At 46.3% G+C, this 16,209-nt stretch overlaps 1 protein-coding gene across 8 annotated transcripts in view; it reads right to left on the reverse strand.

Moving 5' to 3' along the window:
• kifc3 (kinesin family member C3) overlaps nucleotides 1-16,209 on the reverse strand; it is a 91,585-nt gene that overhangs the window by 22,758 nt on the left and 52,618 nt on the right. For 7 of the 8 annotated variants that reach the window (XM_061736101.1, XM_061736118.1, XM_061736076.1 and 4 more), the window contains 7 exons: nucleotides 15,342-15,428; nucleotides 10,354-10,501; nucleotides 9,284-9,414; nucleotides 8,258-8,369; nucleotides 6,797-6,978; nucleotides 4,977-5,081; nucleotides 3,744-3,874 (listed from right to left, as the gene is read on the reverse strand). In XM_061736101.1, the coding sequence (XP_061592085.1) occupies nucleotides 3,744-3,874; nucleotides 4,977-5,081; nucleotides 6,797-6,978; nucleotides 8,258-8,369; nucleotides 9,284-9,414; nucleotides 10,354-10,501; nucleotides 15,342-15,428 (896 nt within the window). The remainder of the gene's footprint in view (nucleotides 1-3,743; nucleotides 3,875-4,976; nucleotides 5,082-6,796; nucleotides 6,979-8,257; nucleotides 8,370-9,283; nucleotides 9,415-10,353; nucleotides 10,502-15,341; nucleotides 15,429-16,209) is intronic. The other variant, XM_061736094.1, reaches the window with a different exon arrangement.

Below are 16,209 nucleotides of genomic sequence, written 5' to 3' on the forward strand. Positions count from 1 at the left end.
TCACCCTCATAAAGCCATTTATGCATACTATACCAATGATTTATATTTATTTTAGATTTATATTATACCAAAACTGATAGACATTAAATTTTGAATTTGGTACAAAATTGCGATTCGTTGGTTACCCCACATGACGGGTGGTCGGCCCAAATGATGAGAAACAGCAGACAGTTTGATTTGAGACAAATTTAAAGACAAATATTAAAGAATCAGCATAACTATGTCATTGTATGTTCCTATGTTTTTCATAATAGGTCTTCTTTAAAGAGGGATAACCTTCATTTATAGTTAGGAGAACCATGAACATTTTCAATATTTTTTGCAAGACGTGGAACCACATTTATAAAGAAATCATGGAATTTATTAGCAATTTGTGTATGCTCTGTTATCTTATACACCATCCTGAAATGTAGACTGGGCTGGAATAGATGATTTTTTTTCTTGTTGAGTGATTCTTTCAATATTATCCATAGATCATTTATTTATTTCTAATAAGGTGGTTGTATTTATTCCTATAATTTTTGTATGTAGCACAATTTAAAGGACTAGGACTTTGTAAATGCCTTTTATGAAGCTTGTTTTTCTTTAAAGCAGATTTCCTAAGTTCTATAGTAAACCATGGTTTGTTAAGGTTTTCAGAGCTTCCTTTATCGTCCTTTATCGGTACACACCTGTATCATAGCACAACTTAAAAAAAAGTCTCCTGGCGCCATGGCCGAAACCCTACAGGAAGTCGGCCAGTTTGAATTAATCATGTAATTTTGGCGCAATTTATGCCATCCCTTCAGCCGCTTCTTCGCCCGAACCGTAACGTGCACCCAGGTGTGTTATACATCAAAATGTGCGTCTCCATCCTGCAATAACGTGCATAACTTTTCTCAGTCAAAAGCGTTACCGTGGCGATGATAGACGCCAAAAAGCGCGCCCCCACTTCATCTGATTGGTCCATACAGATAAAACTTTGTGCCTCAAGTCCCACAATACGGTTTGACGTACATGCACGAAAATCGGTACACACCTGTATCATGTCGCAACTTAAAGGAAAGTTTCTTGGCGCCATGGCCGAAACCGAACAGGAAGTCAGCCATTTTGAACATTTTGAATTAATCGTGTAATTTTGGCGCAATTTATGCCATTTCTTCGGTCATTAATACGGCCCGAACCGTAACGTGCACCCAGGTGTGTTATACATCAAAACGTGCGTCTCCATCCTCCGACACCACGCATTACTTTTCTCTTTCAAAAGCATTACCGTGGCGACGCTAGACGGCAAAAAGCGCGCCCACCCTTCATCTGATTGGTTCAGACAGAAAAAACTTTGCGCCTCAAGCCCCATAATACGGTTTGACGTACATGAACAAAAATCGGTACACACCTGTATCATGTCGCAACTTAAAGAAAAGCCAGGCCTGTCGATACATTTGATATTTCATGGTTTGCATTAATGAGCGTGGCCTAACGGCTCAACAGCGCCCACTAGAATACTTTTCTTTGCCATAACTTTTGAAAGGTTTGACATAAAGAGTCGTGGGTGGTGTCATGGGACTCTGTAATGAGTCCTTGAGCTTCTTTGGCCTTAATTAGCCCCGCCCCTTCTTCTGATTGGTTGTCCCGATTTTCTGCTATAACTTTTGAATGGTTTGACATAGAGAGTCGTGGGTGGTGTCATCAGATTCTGTATGGAGTCCTTGACCTTCATTGGCCTGAATTAGCTCCGCCCCTTCTTCTGATTGGTTGTCCCTTTTTTCTGCTATAACTTTTCAATGGTTTGACATAGGAAGTCGTGGGTGGTGTCATTTCTGATATGCTTATGGGGGGCGGTGGCCGTGAGTGCGAGGGCCCGTTCATCGCTGCTTGCAGCTTTAATCATAATTACATTTTTATTTTAAGATTTATTTCTTTTTCCTCAGGAAAACTAAGGTTAATAGTTTTTCTAATTTCTTTTTTTTTTAATTTATTTATTTATATATTTTTTTATGTTTTTGGTTGTTGTTTTGTGTGTCCTGTATTTCATTACTTTATTTTTCCTATTATTATTGTCTTCAGTCAGAGTTTGATTGGTAATTGGTACTTACTTAGGGACATGTTTATGTGTTATCTGTCTCTAGAGGGGGAAATATTGCACATTGCCTCAGCCTGCAATAAAACAGTAGTCAAAACTTTCTCATCTCCTAATTTTTATGCCTAATAATACGATGTCAGTGTCGTGTACATGAGACAATAATATTGATGAATGTATGGATTTCACGCTGTGATCGGTGATCGGCCCTCAGAATCCTGATCGGTGCATCTCTAGTTACGGGTGGTCTGGCATGAATGGCTGAATAGGGAGTGGCTTCCACCTCCATTCCCATCCCACTGCTACGCTTGGTTGAGGAAAACATGGCAGCGACTTCCCCCAGCTGAGGAGCTGCAGTCGTCAGGAGGATTAAACCGTCCAGCTGTCAGACTTCATGTTACACAACAGCTGGACGGATGAGCCGCTTACATAACCTCCCTGGAACTAAAGATCAATCTGCGGAGCATCACATGACCCGTAGCGTCGAGGCACCGCTGACCCGTCCCTCACAACTCAGCAGGTTCTTTTTCCCTCCCAAAGGCCTTTAACCCTCGTACTGTCTTTGGGTCAAAATGACCCAATCCTTCTATCCTTCTTTCCTCCTGCCATGCTCTCTCCTTCCTTCTCCCTTCCTTTTTTATCCTCCTTTACTCCTTTTTCTTCCTACCTCCATTTCGTCATTCGTTCCTTTATTACCTTCTTTGCTTTTCCTTCCTTCTTTCCTTATTTTCTACATTCCTTCCTTCTTTCCTCCCTTGACCCAAACACAGCACCAGGGTTAAGCGGCCCCCCAGACGGAGCAGGATGGGGGCAGGATGGGGGCAGGATGGGGGCAGGATGGGGCAGGATGGGGGCAGGATCGGGGCAGGATGGGGGCAGGATGGGGGCAGGATGGGGCAGGATGGGGGCAGGATGGGGGCAGGATGGGGGCAGGATGGGGGCAGGATGGGGCAGGATGGGGGCAGGATGGGGCAGGATGGGGCAGGATGGGGGCAGGATGGGGGCAGGATGGGGCAGGATGGGGGCAGGATGGGGGCAGGATGGGGCAGGATGGGGCAGGATGGGGCAGGATGGGGGCAGGATGGGGGCAGGATGGGGCAGGATGGGGCAGGATGGGGGCAGGATGGGGGCAGGATGGGGGCAGGATGGGGGCAGGATGGGGGCAGGATGGGGCAGGATGGGGGCAGGATGGGGGCAGGATGGGGCAGGATGGGGCAGGATGGGGCAGGATGGGGGCAGGATGGGGGCAGGATGGGGCAGGATGGGGGCAGGATGGGGGCAGGATGGGGCAGGATGGGGCAGGATAGGGCAGGATAGGGCAGGATGGGGGCAGGATGGGGCAGGATGGGGCAGGATGGGGGCAGGATGGGGCAGGATGGGGCAGGATGGGGCAGGATGGGGCAGGATGGGGCAGGATGGGGCAGGATGGGGGCAGGATGGGGGCAGGATGGGGGCAGGATGGGGGCAGGATGGGGGCAGGATGGGGCAGGATGGGGGCAGGATGGGGGCAGGATGGGGGCAGGATGGGGGCAGGATGGGGCAGGATGGGGCAGGATGGGGGCAGGATGGGGGCAGGATGGGGCAGGATGGGGCAGGATGGGGGCAGGATGGGGGCAGGATGGGGCAGGATGGGGGCAGGATGGGGGCAGGATGGGGCAGGATGGGGCCAGCGCCGGCGTCTCACCGCAGCGTCTCGTTGTAGATCTCCACCATGCTGACGGTGATCTTGTAGTCCCAGTCCGGAGCTTTGTCCGTCACCTCGGAGAACAGCAGGCGCAGGGCTCGCTGGTTGATGCCGGGGTCGCTGGACACGCCCTGAACACACCGGGGGGTTCATTCATGTTTACTCTTTATTTCATTCATTAAACCAAAAACTGTTCAATATAATTACAACAAATCTCTTTCCTTGAATGAAAGGGAACAGAAAGAAGACTAAGCTTATTGTATCTGTCCCTTTTTCCTAAAAAAAAAAAAAAAAAAAAAAAAAAAAAAAAAAATCAAATTTCAATTAATGTAAGCATAAAAAAACAAAAACACTTTCCAATACAAGTAATTTAAATAAAAACCCCACAAACAACAACAAACAAAACCAAAACTAAAACAAAGTTATAAAATAACACAAAATAGCTGTCGTCAAACAAAGATAGTCGTAGTTCTTTTTTTGATTCAAAGAAAAAAAATATGACAATGGTGCTAAAGAGGTTTATAGGAGTTGTAGACTCCTGGGAGTCAGACTGCATTTACATGCAGGCAAAATTCGGGTTATTGCTAATATTCCGGTTACTGAAACATTTGGAATATTCCGTTTCCATGGTAATTAATCATTAGGATATCTGGATCAAACCAGCGACGCACGGAGAACATCATGACGCAATTCCCGTCATTTCTGCTTCTTCTTCCTGTATCCAAATTCAAAACAAATGCTGCTTCACGTAACTTTTCTCTCACCTTCTTGTAAATCTTCTATCCCGGTACTTTCTACCGTCTACAAATGCAGAAATGTTCATATCCTTCATTACATTTATGAAGTGATTAGTCTCCTCCTGGTCTTGGTTTCTCCGTGTTTATAAGAACTTCCTGGACTCAAAAGACCAGGATTCCTTGTGAACAGAGCATGTGCAGAAAACAAATTCCTGTTCCGTTTGATGGGGATATTCCGTTTGGCGTTTACATGACTCAATATTCAGGTTTTAAAAGGAGTAACCCAGGGCTCATATTGGGGTTTTTAAAAACCTGAATATGAGCAAATTCTGGTTATTCAAAGGGGTTATTGGTGTTTACATGGCCGTGCAAATTCGGGTTATTGCCAATATTTGTGTTTTAAAAGGGTTATTGATGCATGTAAACGTAGTAACTGAGGCTTCATCAAATTCCTAAGGTAGAAACCATCTTCTAAAGCTGCAGAAGCTTCCCATACCTCCATGGTGTACGTTTTCCCCGATCCAGTCTGACCGTAGGCGAAAATGCAGACGTTAAAACCATCAATACAGGAAGTAACCAACGACTGGACCTCGTGGAACACCTGAGGGACCAATCAGAGAGCAGACGGAGAACAGAACAGTTAAAAACAAAAGAAAAACTATGTAGAAATCAAATAAACCAAAGCAAGTTGAGTTAAAACTTCAGTGGATCTCAACAGAATCAAATATGTGGCATGAGTTTTGCTGGAAAAACATTGTAAGATTTTTTACTACGCCCTTGCAGAAACGACATCAGAGATCCATAAACATATAGAGGATATATTTTGTGTAAATATTCCCTTTAAATATGAAGCTATTTGGGTGATTTACAGTTTGATAACTGGAATACGGATGATAAAAAATTGCTCTGTATTCTGTTGGCAGCAAGTAAGAAATCTGTCACAAGAAGACGGTTAAAAGTAGAACCAGCCACTATTGGAGAATGGATTGATACTGTCCCAGAAATTTACATCATGGAAAAGTTGTCATTTTCCCTCAGAATACAAAGAGACAAGTTCTATCTGATTTGGTCTAAAAGGACTGAGTTCCGCACTATAAGGCGCACCTTCAATGAATGATGTATTTAAAACTTTTTCCATATATAAGGCGCACTAAATATCTGGTAAAATAGCGTACTATAGTGGCTGGGGTTGAGTTAGCATCTACCTGATGGAGCTGCGCTACAGGAAATGATACAAAATCCTACAGCAAATGCAAAAAAAAAAAAAAAGAAGAAAAGTACCGTATGTCAAACTTTATTAACAAAATAAAAACCAGCTTTGCTCCGTCTCGTCACAGTCGCCACTTTGGCAACACCAACTACATTACCCACAATCCCCCTGACTACAGCAACAGAAATTACTGTAATGATCATATATAAGGCGCACTGCATTATAAGGCGCACTGCCGGTTTTTGAGAAAATTAAAGGCTTTTCGGTGCGCCTTATAGAGCGGAAAATACGGTACAAGAAGCCTGTAAGATCTGTCTTCACTTGAATCTGTGTTTTTTGTGACGACCTGCTGATACCACTCTAATACTGTACTTTATTTCTTTTTCATCTTGCGAAGCTGTGAAGATAACGAGAAAAGAGCTCCCCCAGTTCTGTTGATCATGTAACACAAGAACAGCATCATGATCAAAAACACTTTTGTCGACACAAAAAAAACCCACATTTTTTTCTTTTTTTTTTTGCATCCACCTTTCCCAATTCTATATTGCAATATATTGTTGCGCTCTCTGTCGCAATAATTAATCGATAAACTGATGGCAAACATCCATATTTTAATACAACACACATAATGGATTTACGCGGTTTCCACCGCACTATTGTTCATGCACTAATGTGTCCAGTTGTTCAGTGTTTACATTTACAAGCCTAGCAGGCAGTGAGGAAATATACAAATGCACTTTCTTTGTACATTGTATGAAGTTTTGACATTGAGTAATTGCATAACTACAGACGTTTTCCTTTTTATGGGTATTTTTTTCTTTTTCAGTCACATATATCGTGATGTATCGTTGATGACATTTCTTACAATATATCAAATATCGTAGATATTGTGATATTATCGTTATCGTGGGCCCACATATCGCCACGGTATTGAATCGTGAGTTACCCGTATCGCCCCACCCCTAGATGTAATACTGTATATGGAAACATTTGCGTTTTCAAATAAAAAGAAAAAAAAAAAAACAAAAAAAAAAAAAACACTTGGTTTGGCTGGGTGGGCCCCACCGTGTGGTGCTACGCCCTGGCTGGGAGCCATGTTTCCTCACCTCCTCCTGCGTGGCCAGAGGGGGGAAGACCTTGTCCAGCTCAAAGGTCATGACCTTGCCCTTGCTGGAGAGGTAGAGCAGGGCGTCGTCGTCCGAGTCGAAGCTCAGCGTGGTTTTGGCATCGGCGGAGTCCTGTTCCTCCTGGCTGACGGGCCGGACGCGGCACAGCACGCGGATGTTTCCTGGGAGAGAGACACGGGGAGGTTTGGTCGGGGTTTCCTGTAACCGAGCTGCTGTACTCTGGCTTCTAAATTCAGATAAAACAGAGGTTATCATTCTTGGTCCAGAGCATTTTAGGAAGGGATTAGATGGTGTTGCGATGGCTTCCAGTGCAACTGTGAGAAACCTTGGTTTGTTTTCGACCAGGATTTGTCATTTAAACCATATATAATAATCAGGTTTGCGTAATATTGCAAAGATTAGGAAAATCCTCTCGCAGAGTGATGCGGAAAAACTAGTTCATGCGTTTGTATCTTCTAGACTGGATTACTGTAATGTGTTGTTAGCAGGATGTCCAAGTAATTTGCTGAATAGGCTCCAGCTGATCCAGAATGCAGCAGCACGAGTACTGACAGGAATTAGCAGGAGAGACCACGTCTCTCCAGTGTTGGTGTCGCTCCATTGGTTACCCGTAAAATTCAGAATCCAATTTAAAATTTTATTACTTGCATATAAAGCCCAAAACATCTTAGCTCCGCAGTATTTACAAGACCTGATAGTGCCTTATGTTCCTGTCAGAGCTCTCCGTTCTCAGGGTACAGGTTTACTCGTAGTTCCTAGAGTATCTAAATGTAGATTTGGAGGACGGTTCTTCTGCTATCAGGAACCATTACTATTTTCTCCCACTATGGGAGTTTTTACCTGCCATTGTTTCTTTGTACCCTCGGCAGGAGGGTCCCCCCTTTTGAGCCTGGTCCTGCTCAAGGTTTCTTCCCTCCTAAAGGGGAGTTTTTCTTGCCACTGTTTGGCTTACGGTTTTTCTCCCACTAGGGGAGTTTTTACCTGCCATTGTTTATGTAATAATTGCTTGGGGGTTTATGTTCTGGGTCTCTGGAAAGCGTCTAGAGACAACTTTTGTTGTATTAGACGCTATATAAATAAAATTGAATTGAATTGAATTATACAAATAAAATTGAATTGAACTTGTTTCCTTCCTGTCAGAAGCCGTTTTAGCTGCTGTGTTTGGTAGAAAAGCACCAGGATGTTGCTCGGGAGGTTCCGACAGCATCATCGGAGGTCCAGCCGGATGGACCAAATGGTCTGTTGACCTTCAATAAAGACGATGAGAACCGAGCAGGTTCCCCTCAACTCTGCTCCATTGATTAGTTTATCCCGGATTTACACCTCTGAAAACTTCCATTTGGTTTCAATGCAATAACGTTATCGTTTTAACTGAAAGCAGGCAGGAAAACAGCTTGATGAGCATTCAAACATGTGCAGGACGGGTGTAGTGCCTCCTACCTCTGAGTCGGACCAGCTCGTTGTGGCACTTCTTCCTCAGGTTCATCTCACGCTTGTATTTCCGCAGCAGGTCCTGGTTGGCGGCGCTGACCTCGCCGATCACCTGACAGATCTGACACACACACACACACAGTCAGGACAGACAGTATTTTTGTTCTGTCCAGCTTAGTTTCCTGTGTTATTTTCCATTTCAAACTTGCAACACATTAAAACTTTCTTAATGACAGAATTCCGAGAAAGGTTTTAATGAAAAAAAAAAAATAAATCTGCTGTTTACAACCTGCGAGAGGCTCTCACGTGCCAAGTCCTGAGGTTCCTGTGCAGTCGACAAACTAATAACAATACCATCTATATAACTTAAAGACAAGAGTATCTCCCAATGTTACAAACCAAAGCAAAATAAAACTGGATGAAACTGGACAGGAACATGTTTGCTTCCATGAAATCCAGCTCTCAAGTGAATCACAGCTTCTTGCAAGTTGTGAGGAATCTGGTAAATTCAGAAAAACAGAGCAGATTTTTTTTTCATTAACCCTTTCCTCCTGCTCTCCTTCCTTTCCTCCCTTTTCTTCCTACCTCCCTTTTGTCATTTGTTCCTTATTACCTTCTTTGCTTTCCTTCCTTCTTTTCTACATTCCTTCCTTCTTCCCTCCCTTCTTTCTTTCCTTTTCTCCATTCCTTCCATTATTTCTCCCTTCCTTCCTCCATTTCCTACTTCCTTCCTTCCTTCCATCTTTTCTCCCTTCCTCCCTTTCCTACTTCCTTCTTTTCTCCTTTCTCCCTTCCTTCCATCTTTTCTCCCTTCCTTCCTCCCCTTTCCTACTTCTTTCCTTCCTTCCATCTTTTCTCCCTTCCTTCCTTCCATCTTTTCTCCCTTCACCCTCCCTTGACCCAAAGACAGCACAAGGGTTAAAAACTTTCTCGGAATTCTGAGATAATTATCTTGTTAATTCAGAAAAACAGTGAATGCAATACGCTTCCGTATGATTGTCTTGTCAGGTTAGATTCCTGTCCTGGACGACTCACCTCCTGTTTGGCTTCACTGATGGCTTTGTCCAGCATGAAGGGGAAGTCCTGCACCTGCCTCTTCAGACAGTTGTAGTCCAACGTCAGCGTCCTCAGAGCCGGCTGGAGGCTCAGCAGGTTCATACGCACCCCTGTCAACATCAGAACGTTAGAGCACGCCAGAGCACGCACCCCCACCGACATAGACATATGTACGTAGACGCCTCATGACATGCTGGAGCGTAATCCAGCGTCCCCGCCATATTGGATGGGTCTCCTCACTCCAGGCTAAATTAACTACACTGGAGTTACAGAGTTACAGTTACAGCCAGCACACGCACGAAGCTGCAACACAGTTCTTTTTCAAGGGTTTTAGCTCCCCAGCCCCAGTTCAAGCCTAACAGGGTAGTATAAGACCCTGGAATGACCTGGATTTATTTTTATAGATATATTTATTGAGGGCAATAAGAGAGAAAAAAAAGATTTACAATAATAGAAATATAAATATTTTGCCCTTTTTTAACTTTTCAAAACAATAATTAAATAAATAAATAAATAAAATATATAATAAAATAAATAAATAATATTAAGAAAGAAAGAAAAAATAAATACATAAATATAAATAAATAAATAAATAAATAAATAAATAAATAAAACAACACACCCCTCTCAACTTCAAATAAATTCAAATGAACAATCAAATTTGTTTCTTTTTTAAAATATAAAATTAATTAATTTATACATGTATCAGTATGCCATACCATATGTCTTTGTTAAAGAGCATAATATAAAGTATTTCAGCATAAAAGTACGTATTTTTAATGTGTGACAGCGTCCTGTATCATAACTAAATCTCTGCCGTTTGTAACAAACCAAACCGTGTGAAAATCGGGTAAAAAGAGTTATGGATCATTGTAGTCGGGGATAAAACCTTCCTCAGTAGAAATAAATGCACTGGGGCCGCAATGGAGACCCATCCAAGATGGCGGCCGCACTGAACGTCAGCTCCAATCGGCAGCGTCAGTCTATGAGGCGTCTACGTATATATGTCTATGCCCACCGCCACCGGAGAACAGGAAACGGCATCAGACCTGCCAGGTTCTCATGGACGGCCTTCATCTCGCTCTCGGCTCTGATGAACGCCTCTTCGATCACGCGGTTCTTCTCCTCCTCCAGGTTCTGCATCTCCGCCTCCAGCTGACTCTGAGCTCTCTCCATCTCTCCTTCGTAGACCAGGATCTGGAGGAGGACACGGGAGAAGGTCGTGTTTACCAGAATCTGGGCTGGCACCTGCTGCCCTTCCACCACGGAGGCTAGGACACACCGCTGCAGCGCTAGGACACACCGCTGCAGCGCTACGACACACCGCTGCAGCGCTACGACACACCGCTGCAGCGCTACGACACACCGCTGCAGCGCTACGACACACCGCTGCAGCGCTACGACACACCGCTGCAGCGCTAGGACACACCGCTGCAGCGCTAGGACACACCGCTGCAGCGCTAGGACACACCGCTGCAGCGCTAGGACACACCGCTGCAGCGCTAGGACACACCGCTGCAGCGCTAGGACACACCGCTGCAGCGCTAGGACACACCGCTGCAGCGCTAGGACACACCGATGCAGCGCTAGGACACACCGCTGCAGCGCTAGGACACACCGATGCAGCGCTAGGACACACCGATGCAGCGCTAGGACACACCGATGCAGCGCTAGGACACACCACTGCAGCGCTAGGACACACCGCTGCAGCGCTAGGACACACCGCTGCAGCGCTAGGACACACCGCTGCAGCGCTACGACACACCGCTGCAGCGCTACGACACACCGCTGCAGCGCTACGACACACCACTGCAGCGCTAGGACACACCGATGCAGCACTAGGACACACGATGCAGCGCTAGGACATCACAGCACGTCACTACCGCTGGGCGTCAGTACGAACGGCCATCACTACGACTGATACAGCTCATCACAAAACTGGTATTGGGACTAAAAGGACCACATTAGTATGGTTGAGTCATATTTAAGACAAAAGTTCCAGTTCATGTGGACAAGGAGTTCCTCATACACTGCAAAAACTCAAAATCTTACCAAGAATATTTGTCTTATTTCTAGTTAAAATTTCAAATTTTTAGTCAAAAAATCTCATTACACTTAAAACAAGAGTCATTACCAGAAAAATAACTTGTTATTTGACAATTTTCACCTGTTTCAAGTACATTTTCACTTGAAATAAGTAGAAAAATCTGCCAGTGGGACAAGATTTATCTTTTCATTACAAGCAAAAAAAATCTTGTTCCACTGGCAGATTTTTCTACTTATTTTAAGTGAAAATCTACTTGAAACAGGTGAAAATTGTTGTTTTTTCCAGTGACGAGTTTTTGCAGGTCATGGTGTTCCACAGGGGTCTGTATTTGGACCACTAGTTTCAACCCTACACGAAGTCAAATTGGCTCAAAATGTTTACCAGCAATGATTAAGATTCTGCTGTGTGCTGCACACATCCACAAGAAACCAACTGGTCTACACCTAAACCAGTCCCTAAAAAACACAGAGGTACATTTGAGCCCCAGACAGCTGCTAGCCGTTAGCTCCATGCAGCTGAAACACGATCCATGTGCAGCTACCCGTTAGCCGAACATGCTCACCAGCATTCAGAGAAGACAGGAAGCCCACAGTCTACTACTCAGATAGTCCAAAATGTACAGAGAAAACCAGATTTGAAAAATGTTCTGCTAAATCAGGGGTCGGCAACTGAAAATGTTGAAAGAGCCATATTGGACCAAAAACACTAAAAACAAATATGTCTGGAGCTGCAAAAAGTCTTTTGAGAAAAAGCCGAAATGTTGAGAAAAAAGTTGAAATGTTGAGGAAAAAATCCGATATATTGAGGAAAAATTCAAAATGAGATTAGGGCCGCTCGGTGGCGCAGTGGGTTAAACAGCGGCTCATATACTGAGGCTACAGTCCTCCTCCTGCAGCGGTCGCAGGTTCGAATCCCGGCCTGCGCACCTTTGCAGCCCCCGTTCTCTCTCTCTACCCCTTTCCAGTCTGCATCTTCAATAAAGGGCCACTAGAGCCCAAAAAATCTTTAAAAAAAAAAAAAAAATGTTAAGATTAAAAAGGAAAAAGGAAGAAAAAAAGAAAAAAAAAGGAAAAAAGAGAAAGAAAGAGGGGGAAAAAAGAAAAAAAAAGAAGGTCAAACATTTTTGAAAAAGCTCCAGGAGCCACTAGGGCGGCGCTAATGAGCCGCATGCGGCTCTAGAGCTGCGGGTTGCCGACCCCTGTGCTAAATGAACCAGAACAGCTTCCGTGTGCTGGATTCTGGGGTTCTGAACGCGTTAAGAGCTGGATCCAGCTAAATCCGAAATGCATTTCTTTATGTTAGCTTGGCACAACAGGAAGCAGGTGGGATCAGTCTGGTTCAGTCATAAATAAATAAATCTTAGTGATGCTGCACCTTTACAGAATATCAGATCTCAGCAGTGTTTGAAAACACATGGTGGTGTGAAAGCAGCCTGGTACAACACCACAGGGAGGAGGAGGAGGAGCCAACAATGAGTGCTGGGCGTCACTGGAAGACTGGGACATCTCAGAGTAACAAGGTCCAACAGCGTAAAAACTGGATCAAACCACATCAGAAACTGATCCAACTTGGATGGGAACCACTTATAAAAGCCATGTTTAGATTACTGTTGACAAATACAACCCCAGATAAACAACAAACATCTTTCGCTGTGTCATGTTTCCACTGTTTCCACAAGTAAAGAACAAGACCACAGAAGCACGACTAAGGTTCAGGAACCGGCTTCTGGAACTGTGTCCTACGGACAGATGAGACTAGATGTTTGGTGAAACGCCTCAAACCCACAGTCAAGCAGGGATGGGGATGTGAAGGTGGACGCAGCCGCACTGTATTAGCTCTTATTCGGCTTCCATCCAACCATCCATTTTCTTCCGCTTATCCATTGCCGGATCACGGGGGCAGCAGTCTCAACAGAGATGCCCAGACTTCCTTCACCCCAGACACTTCCTCCTCCTGCGTGTCCTGGGTCTTCCCCGGGGTCCCCTTCCGGAGTGACATGCCTGGAACACCTCCCTAGGGAGGAGGGACATGCCTGGAACACCTCCCTAGGGAGGGGTCCAGCAAAAAGCAGAGACGAAATCCTGAGGTTCCCAAACCGGATCCCCTCCGGCCCCTGGCTATGCCTAGAAATCCTGTCCATAAAAATTATGAACAGGACCGGTGACAAAAGGCAGCCCTGCCGGAGTCCAACATGCACTGGGAACAAGTCTGACTTACTGCCGGCAATGCGAACCAGACTCCTGCTCCGATCATACAGAGACCAGACAGCCCTTAATAGAGGGCCCCGGACCCCATACTCACTGACCCCCCACAGAATGGCACGATGGACACGGTCAAATGCCTTCTCCAGATCCACAAAGCACATTTAGACTGGTTGGGCAAATTCCCATGAACCCTCGAGCACCCTGCGGAGGGTGTAGAGCTGGTCCAGTGTTCCACGACCGGGACGAAAACCGCATTGTTCCTCCTGAATCCGAGGTTCAACTATCGGCCGTATTCTCCTCTCCAGTATCCTGGCGTAGACTTTCCCGGGGAGGCTGAGAAGTGTGATCCCCCTATAGTTGGAGCACACTCTCCGGTCCCCCTTTTTAAACAGAGTGACCACCACCCCGGTTTGCCACTCCAGCAGTACTGTCCCCTTCCTCCATGCGATGTTGCACCGAAAGTCTTCCGCCATGGCCTCCCCGAACTCCTCCCAGACCCGGGTTTTTGCCTCCAGGACCGCCCGAGCCGCGGCTCGCTTGGCCTGCCGGTACCTATCTACTGCGTCAGGAGTCCCACCGGCCAACATAGCCCGGTAGGACTCCTTCTTCAGTCTGACGGCATCCTGTACTTCCGGTGTCCACCACCGGGTTCTAGGATTGCCGCCACGACAGGCACCGGAGACCTTGCTACCACAACTTCGAGCCCCTGCGTCGACAATGGAGGCAGAGAACATGGTCCACTCGGACTCGATATCTCCCGCCTCCCCCGGGATCTGAGAGAACCTCTCGGAGGTGGGAGTTGAAGATGTCCCTGACAGAGGGCTCGGCCAGACGTTCCCAACAGACCCTCACAATCCGTTTGGGTCTGCCCGGTCTGTCCAACCTCCTCCTCCACCAGCGCATCCAACTCACCACCAGGTGGTGATCAGTTGACAGCTCTCTTCACCCGAGTGTCCAAGACATGCGGCCAAAGGTCAGATGAAACAACAACAAAGTCGATCATTGACCTCCGGCCTAGGGCGTCCTGGTGCCACGTGCACTGATGGACACCCTTATGCCTGAACATGGTGTTTGTTATGGACAAACTGTGACTAGCTCAGTCTAATAACAGAGCACCACTCAGGTTCAGATCGGGGAGGCCATTCCTCCCAATCACGCCTCTCCAGGTATCACTGTCATTGCCCACGTGAACGTTGAAGTCCCCCAGTAGAACAATGGAGTCCCCAGTTGGAGCACTATCAAGTACTCCTCCCAGGGACTCCAAGAAGGCCGTGTACTCTGCACTGCCGTTCGGCCCGTAGGCACAAACAACAGAGAGACCTTTTACCGACCCGAAGGCGCAAGGAAGCGACCCTCTCATTCACCGGGGTGAACTCCAACACATTGCGGCTGAGCTGGGGACGCCAATCCGCGCGATGTAACGGCCCCTGATTTTTTTTCTTGCGATGTTTGGCCGGTGAACCGCTCTTAGTCTGGCCCGTCACCCAGGACCTGCTTGCAATGGGAGACCCTACCAGGGGCGTAATGCCCCAGACAACATAGCTGCTAGGATCACTCGGGCAACACAAACCCCTCCACCACAGTAAGGTGGCATCTTCATTTTTGTTAAATAACTGAATAAAAGGTTCAAGATTGTATTCATCTGACGAGACCCACCACGACCTGATGACCTGGTTTTAGGGACTGTAAACCCGGTTTATGGGAGCTTTAGTCTTTGGGGGTAACTATAGCTGTAAGCTCTGGGTATCGTTGACGTCACAGGGGGAGGGGGAGGAGGGGGCCCAACCTTGGATAACCTGCGAACCGTCTCGACTTTTCCCCTGCTGACAGTCGTGGAGAGAAGGCTGCACAGACGGTCCTGGTCGGCGAACAGCTGCAGCCGAATGCATGCAGAGAGGAGAGGGTGAAGGGTAGGATTAACCGGAGCACTGATCCCACAAGCGTTCGTGCTTCTGGTTCCTGGAACCTTCTGGTTCAAGGTGCTACAAGTCTGACTTGATCCTGGAGCCCCAACAACATAACAACCGCAATGAGCCAGAGGTCTGGACACAGACTTCAAAGGCAGCAAGAAAGCTGGGATCTCTGGTGACGTGAAGGCACTTCCTGAAGCCTGCGAGCTCTGAGACGGCTCTGGAGCGCACCGCAGTTCAGAAATAACACAATAACAGAGGACGTCAACAGACATTTGGTTTTTGAACTCATTTGCTTTAAAATGTGATTTGATCTTCAGCTAGGTCACAAAAACATACAAACTACTACCACTACTACTGTCATTTAGCAGACGCTTTTATCCAAAGCGACTTTCATCTGAGACACACCATGGAGCAATTAGGGTTAAGGCCTTGCTCAGGGGCCCAAGGTGGTTCATCTTGGTGGCCATTCCTGGGCTTGAAACTGGATCCTTCAGACCCCAGCCCACCTGTAGCCACTAGACTACCAATCACCTAACAAACAACGCTCTTACACTGAAAACAAAAGTAAGTGAACGGCCGGCGCCAGCTGCTGCTTCTGCAGAAGTTACTGCAATAAGCTGCAAGGATCTCTGGATCAGAGATGCACGACAGTCACGGTCACCTCTGGACCAGGTCTCCTTCCAGGACTGGTCCCCACGTCCCACATGATGCCGCTCCCTTCTCCACATGATGCGGCTCCCT

This window comes from Cololabis saira, chromosome 2 (genome assembly GCF_033807715.1).
Source record: "Cololabis saira isolate AMF1-May2022 chromosome 2, fColSai1.1, whole genome shotgun sequence".
Classification (NCBI taxonomy): Eukaryota; Metazoa; Chordata; class Actinopteri; order Beloniformes; family Belonidae; genus Cololabis; species Cololabis saira.